At 45.4% G+C, this 7,494-nt stretch overlaps 1 protein-coding gene across 2 annotated transcripts in view; it reads right to left on the bottom strand.

Annotated features, from left to right (window-relative positions):
* PRDX6 (peroxiredoxin 6) overlaps positions 1-5,031 on the bottom strand; it is a 29,667-nt gene extending 24,636 nt beyond the window's left edge. Inside the window, exon 1 of one of the 2 annotated variants that reach the window (XM_089668885.1) lies at positions 4,913-5,031. In XM_089668885.1, the coding sequence (XP_089525011.1) occupies positions 4,913-4,923 (11 nt within the window). In that variant the 5' untranslated portion in view covers positions 4,924-5,031. Of the gene's footprint in view, positions 1-2,075; positions 2,244-4,912 lie in introns of those variants that run through there. The other variant, XM_089668884.1, reaches the window with a different exon arrangement.
* Between the last annotated feature and the right edge of the window lie 2,463 nt (positions 5,032-7,494).

Below are 7,494 nucleotides of genomic sequence, written 5' to 3'. Positions count from 1 at the left end.
CATCACGGCTTTGGTCATTCCAGTGGCTGCAGCCTGGGAGAAGATGGAAGCCTCTGCAGCGGTGACAGTGCACTGCAGGGGGGCTTGGTTTCAGAATTTGCTAGTATGCGATGCAGAGGAAAATGATTTATTACAGGTACTTGCATAGCGTTTTACATACACACACTTGGCATCAGTCCCTGACCCTCAAGGAGCTTACAATCTAAGGTTCATAACTCACATACATACACATACTAGGGCCAATTCACCTACCAGCATGTCTTTGGACTTGTTTTATGACTAAAAAATAATAATTTTTTTTGGTTAAGAAAAACAAAAAAAAACTAAAAAACACAAAAGTGAAAAACATGGCAAAAACGCCACCAAATGCTAACATAAAAACGCTAAAAAAACTCCCGTTTTTAACATGACTTTACACAGCTAACGTGACCAGCGTTATTAACACGCCCCGTGTGCATGGAGCCCTACTCATGAAAAATCTTTATTCCAAAGGAAACAAAAAAAAAAAACTGCTGAAACTGATTAAAAAGTGTGAGCTGGAATTTGGCTTCAACTTGATAGTGTATCTAAATCTGCTAGTATATTCAACACTCCCCTGCCCCAAGACTGACAATTCTGCTGTCCAAATGTCCCCCCTGTGCTCATTCATCCAGAGTGGGGACACTCTAATACAGAGGTGTGCTATTGGCCAGATCACCAGGGGAAAATAGAGGGAGAAAAAAAAAAGGCTAAAAAAAAGAAAAAACGAGTGCAGCCACCACTTCCAGGGTTTTTTCCTCTTCAGAGAAGAGGTGCAGGAACTCCCCCCTACTGAGTCACCTCTTGTCTTAGCCCCCCCCACCTCTGAGCACCGTTCCTGGGTTCAACCCCCTACCCACCTCCCAGTACTGCCCCTTTTATAGTATAGAGCCCCAGCTATCATTTTGTGGCGCTTAGTCATTTGTATGGAATTGAGTAATGATACCAAGAAAATACGTAAAATAGATCCCTACAGCCAGCAACAATATATCCCCACAGCAACAGTAGACCTTTCCACCAACAATGGACACCCCCCCTCAACAAAATACCCCTCCAGGAACAACAGATCCCTCCGAACAACAGATCCCTCCCAGCAACAATTGACCACCTAGCAACATAAGACCCACCCCAAGCAACAATAGACCCCTTTCTGCAAAAATAGATCTTCTCCAGCACCAGTAGATCCCTCAGCAACATAAGACTCATCCTAACAACAGATCCACCATCAGCAACAATAGACCCCTTTCTGCAAAAATAGATCCCTCCCAGCAACAATTGACCACCCAGCAACATAAGACCCATTTCCGCAAAAATATATTCTCCAGCAACGACAGATCTCCCACCAGCAACAATAGACCCTTTCCTGCAAAAATAGATCTTCTTCGGCAACAATAGTTCCCCCGCCAACAACAATAGACCCTTTCCCGCAAAAATAGATCATCTCCAGCAACAATAGACCCTTTCCTGCAAAAATAGATCTTCAGCAAAAATATATCCCCCACCAGCAACAATAGCCCCTTGCCGGCAAAAATAGATCTTCAGCAACAATAGATCCCCCACCAGCAACAATAGACCCTCTCCAGCAAAAATGTATCTTCTCCAACAACAACAGACCCTTTCCCGCAAAAATAGATCCATCAGCAACATAAGATCCATCCACAGCAACAACAGATCCCCAACCAGAAACAATAGACCAATTTCTGCTAAAATAGATCTTCTCCAGCATCAATAGACCCTCCAGTACCCGTTGCTATCTCATAGATCCAGTGGTGGAGGTGCCGGAGCTGCGTCCCCCAGCAGTAACGCCCTGCCCCCATCCAATGATCGGTAAGCTGCAATCTATTTCCAGATCCCAGTGATTGGATCCTTCCTCCGTGGATGGATATAGAGGACATGTGACTTGTACGGTGGATCATCGTATGCAGAGGTCAGGGATGGGGAGCGAGGAGCAGCCTGAACACATCCAGCGCGGTGCAATGCCTCCTCCAGCCTGCCTGCTATCTCCGGGGGCTCCCCCGGTGCCCTCCCATCTCAGCTGGTGACAGGACACTACTCACTTATTCCCCAGGTAGTCGTGCAGTTTGATCCGGCCGATGGTGGTGTCGGCCTCGATGTTGGGGAAGACTTCTCCGAGCAGGATCCCGGGCATGGCGGCTGTCACTACTAATGATAGACACGTGAGACCGCGGCTGGCACCAGAGTCAGGAGCGGGCGGGGTCGGTCAGGAAAGGGGAGGGGCATAACCTCGGCTTTGACAGGAGCTCTGGTGGGCAGGGCAGAGCATGGGCGTGCCTCAGTCTTAGGTGTGAGTGTGTGATTGGCTGCACAGCTGCACTTCTCCTTTCTCCGGGATCGATGGGTCTGGTGAATGCGGACGTGACAGCTGTGTGTCCCAGCCGGGGTCAGAACATTTTACTGACAACACAAAAATCATCTGATTGGCTGCAATCCTGATAAATGAATGTCTTCAAAGCCCAACTAACCACGTGATCTGCGGACGGGTTTATCCCGGCTCCAGACTGAGCCGCAGTATTTGGGTTGCTACGAACATGGAGTCATTGCTAAAAAAAAATCCCAATACATGTAAACGAATTGACTTGTGTGAAAGTTATAGTGTTTACAAATGGCGGTACATATGCTAGAATTTTATTTTTTTTCTACTAGTAATGGTAATCAGCAACTTATAGCAGGTATGCGGTGGGCATTCTGACATTGGGGAGGAACTGACTTTGTGTCACTGACATCCCCGGTGACACCAATACAGTGATCCGTGCTAATAAAAAGCACTGACGCTGTACTGATGGCACTGGTCAGGAAGGGATTAACATGGGGCGGTCAAAGGGTTAACTGTGCTGCTTTACACTAAGCACACTGCTTGTATGGCTCTACTATGCAGAGCTATACAAAGCAGTGTGCAGGAGCTGACGGGAGAGATCTGTGAATGCCAGGTGCCAACAGGGAATCACCGGCCGGGACCCAGTGATTGACAGCTGAGCCTGCGAATGGCAGCGCGGGTAGGGTGCGCACGCCCCCTACCCAAAACTGCAAAATCATGTATATATACGTGATTTTTTTTGCACCTGTGCCTCCCTGTAGCAGTATTTCTCCTATATGGTGGTGCGGAAGCGATAATGTTATCAATGCAACAGTAAAGCCAAAGTCGCACCCATCCAAAGTTACATTAAAGTCACAATGGAAATCGCATGATTTTGGAGTTACATAAGTGTGAATGATATCTGGACCTTGTGCAGGGCTGTGTTTACCAGCACGGGGATGGACAGGTGTTCCACGCATCCCGTTGTCGGCTGTCCCATAGCTGTTAATTGGGATGCAGCGGTTGCACGGACACAGCCGTTGCTCCCAATGTGACAACCTAGGGTGCATTTGGGACTCTGCACCCCCACCAACAGGAATGTCACATTGGGAGCAGCAGCTGTGCCCGATTCATTGCATCCCAGTTAACAGCTATGGGACGGCCGACAGAGAGATGCCCTAAACGCCTGTCCATCCCTGTGCCGGTAACCATGGGCCTGCACGGATTAAAATGCCCAGTGTGAATGAGGCCTATGGACCCATACACACTGGGTCCATCGGCTGCAGCCACTGGGATTGTGTGTGTTAGGTGGAAGCATTTTGGGCGGCTGCACTACTGCCCAATTGCTTTCATATACCCCTGGTAACGGTGCCCCTGTCATGTATTTCGGACTCTGGACTGGCATAGCGGGTGCCACAGGGTAAAGGGGAGAGAGGCCCTGCTCTCTGTGCCTGGTTGAGTCATTCACTAGGCAGCTGTACAAGTGCGGAATGATCTCAGCCTTCAGTGATTCTAAGGCTGGGTTCACACTGATGCAGTGCGGAATTCGCAGCGGTTTTTGTGCAAATTCTGCACCGCATTAGAATCGCTGTGGGTGTGTATGTTAACAACACCTCAAAATCGGTCTGCAAAACGCGGTGCGCTGTGCAGAATCAGATCACATAGGTGTGAATACCCATGCAATCCGATTTTAGTGCGGACCAGAAAAAGGGTCCTATACCTTTTTGGTGCGGATATGGTGCAATTGGAGCCATACAAAATGTATGGCTCCAATCGCACCGCACACCAATTGCATGTGATTTGCACAGGGATGCGGTGCAGTTCCTGTGCGAATCACATGCAATATATACCACACCGCATATATGTGAAGCCAGCCTACATGAATGATTTTGTTTGTTTACATTGCGTTCATTGACATCTGCCACACACATTTCAACTCTATACAGACATGCGAATGTAGAACATTTGCACTTCGCACCAGATTTTTTTGCAGGATCTTTCTGCCAGCACCATCCGGTGTACATTTCAGTTTTTAAGGCCCATGTGCATATGCCTTAAGAAATTAATGATCCTTAAATCGGAACTTCACTCTTTCAGTCAACATTGAATATTTTTAATCCTTATGCTGCTAGCAATAGATAGGAAAGTATATTGTATTTACCTGTTTTAAACTTTTTTTTTTTAATTTCTTCAGTTACTTCCTGCTTTCAGTGCCTAGGCAGATAATATCCTACATCCCAGGAGTCTTTAGGGGGGAGGAGGGGTTTTCTTGGCTAAGCACACACCCTGTTTGCATGCCTGAGCTAAGAGCAGATGGATTACAGGAAGTAAATGCTACAGGAATCATCTGCCCTTACTCAAGATGGCCACAGCTAGAAATGCTTGGGCTGTTTTTCGAAGTGATTTCTCAGCAAAATAAAAAATGTAGACATGGATGGATGGTGGAGTTTGCCTTGAATATTAAAAATGAATTAAATTGTGTTTTTGATTTGTGTTGCTCAGATGCAGTTTAGGTCATTTTTAAGGACTCATGCACATGGATGCACTTGGGAGCACAGTGCAAGAATTCAGTGGATTTACCTGGGAGCCATAGGTGTTCACTTTCAGTCACAGCTTGTACAAGCCAATGGCAGGCTCTCTGATGCATATGAGTGATTACACATGTAAAGGACTGTTCAGTCCCATCACACTTGACTGGTTAGAGCCACCATCTGAGGAGACAAGAGTCAACATTTTACTATCATTTGAGGAACCCAGCATGTAAATAATAAACATCTTTGAGTACCTATTTATAGATTGTTTTCACTAATAAAATGTAATTATTGGGAACAGTATCCTCTGCCCTTTTTCTGTTCTTCTGTGTTAGACTTCCCTGTCTTGGAAAGTAAGCAGGCTGTTTTCGGGGAGATTTTGGAGTCATCTGAGGGTATGAGTGGACCTGATTGGCAATTGTTAGCACTGGAAGTATTTAATTTTTAGGTTATAAAACCAATAAAACAAACTTTCCTCCTTAATCACTATCTTCTGCAGAATGTACACTGAGCTGCACATGCGCATGCGCAGCTTAGTGCATTCCCAGTACCCCTAAGCGACGTTTGGTGAGATCAGATGATGTAAGGGCAGAGGAGATATCTAGAATCCAATAGACCCCAGATTTCTTAGAATACCTGTCAACGCCTATTGCTGTCATGGGGGATATTTACATTCCCTGTGACAACAAAAAAAGTGATAAAAAAAAAATGAAAGGGACAGTGTAAAATGAAAAAGTAAATAATAAAAAAAAGATTAATCGCCATACCCCCCCCCCCCCACGCACGCAACTGTCATAAAAAATATCCAAAAAAAACTAAAATTTCGTCATAAATTTAGGCCAAAATGTATTCTGCTACGTTTGGTTAAAAAATCCCAGTAAGTGTTTATTTACGGGTTTTCGACCCCCCTATGGTCTGCATAACGCTGCGTTTTTGGGGACGCTATACTAATGTGAATGCTGGTATAGTGCTGATCTGATCAAAGATATTTTTTTTTTTTTTTTTTTTTCTTTTCTTTCGCCGTCAGACTGAATCATAAACCCGGGCTGTACACACCCAACCACTAGTTCATGTTCCTTGCATCATACTGGCTGATCTGATCAAAGATATCCGTTCAGACACTATACTAGCAATGGAGGTTTATTGTGCATGCGCGTGCTCCTGGCAATTATGGGGTTAAATGTGATGACTGGTGTACCCACAGGCAATCTGACACTATCAGGGAGAGGCGTGAAAACCACATATATATATATATATATATCTATATATATCTATGTGTGGTTTTGTGCACCCATGCCACCCTGTAGCAGTATTTCTGCTATAGGGCGGTCAGGAAGCAGTTACAGAAGCGGTTTGTGTTGCATCACTGCATTACTTTGACAAGTGCGCGGTCATGCAACACTGCACCCAAATTAGATTTACGCCTTTTTTTTCCCCACAAATTGAGCTTTCGGTGGTATTTGATCTTCTGTGCGTTTTTATTTTTTGCGCTATGAAAAAAAAAGGTTGACAATTTTGAGAAAAAAAACAATATTTTGGACTTTTTGCTAAAAAACACGTCCAGTAAAAAAATGTAAAAATCTATTTTGTCATAAATTTCAGCCAAAATGTATTCTGCGACATGTCTTGGCTAAAAAAAATCCTGATACGTATAAATTGGTTTACATGAAAGTTATAGCGTCTACAAGTGGCGGTATAGATACTGGATTTTTAAAATTTTTTTATACTAATAATGGCGGTGATCAGTGACTTATGGCGGGACTGCGGCGGACATTCTGACACGGGGGGGGGGGAACTGACGTAGGGTCACTGACATCCCCAGTGACACCAGTGCAAAAAAAAAACAAAAAACACTGACACTGTACTAATGGCACTGGGGAGGAAGAGGTTAACTTTTTTTTTTAGGTACTGAAAGGGTTAACTGTGTGAGGGGAGTGTTTTACTAGGATGAGCCTGTGCTCCGAACTGACAGGGAGCAGACTTGCAGTGTAAACACTGCAGTTGTGCTCTCTGTCAGTGATTGCTGGAGTAGCAGCAAGATGAGTCCCCCCCCCCCATGAAGATGTGTCTCCCTGACGTCTCTGCGCATGTCACAGTTTCACAGACGATCAAGGGATCACAGAGCTACTGCATCTGACCTCTCTCCTTTCCATGATGCTTCTATCCATCTTGCTATTGATCTGAGGGATCAGCTTCAGCGGTGCGGCTCCAGACTGAGTATTTGGGTTGCTATGGACGCGGAGTCCTTAGCAACCGACGCAGACGTGACGTGCGTGTCTCCTACCACTTCCGGCCCCCAGTCTCCTCTACAATAGAGTCTGGCTGCAGAATAGAGCTCCATTTTTAATAGGAAACACATGACTTCCACTCCCCCTTTTTTTTTTTCTAGTGAACTTTAATGCAACAAACAAGCAGAGGCTGTAGAGTGGAGCTCCACTCGACAGGAAACATGTGACCTCCACTCCTAATGTTTTAACATTCATTATCAAAAATAAATGGTGGAATGGAGGTCACATGTTTCCTGTGGAGCTCCAGTCTTCAGCCAGCTCTTCCAATGAAAAACCTTTTCTGGGAAGAATGTGGCCAATGAGGAGGTGGACAGCTGTGACCCGGAAGTGTTGGCTGTGTGCT

The sequence above is a fragment of the Staurois parvus genome, unplaced genomic scaffold (genome assembly GCF_062004578.1).
Source record: "Staurois parvus isolate SC_StPar_1 unplaced genomic scaffold, SC_StPar_1.0 ptg000066l, whole genome shotgun sequence".
In the NCBI taxonomy this organism is placed as follows: domain Eukaryota; kingdom Metazoa; phylum Chordata; class Amphibia; order Anura; family Ranidae; genus Staurois; species Staurois parvus.
Note: the sequence above shows the minus strand (reverse complement) of the source record. Positions and strands in the feature narration are given on the sequence as shown.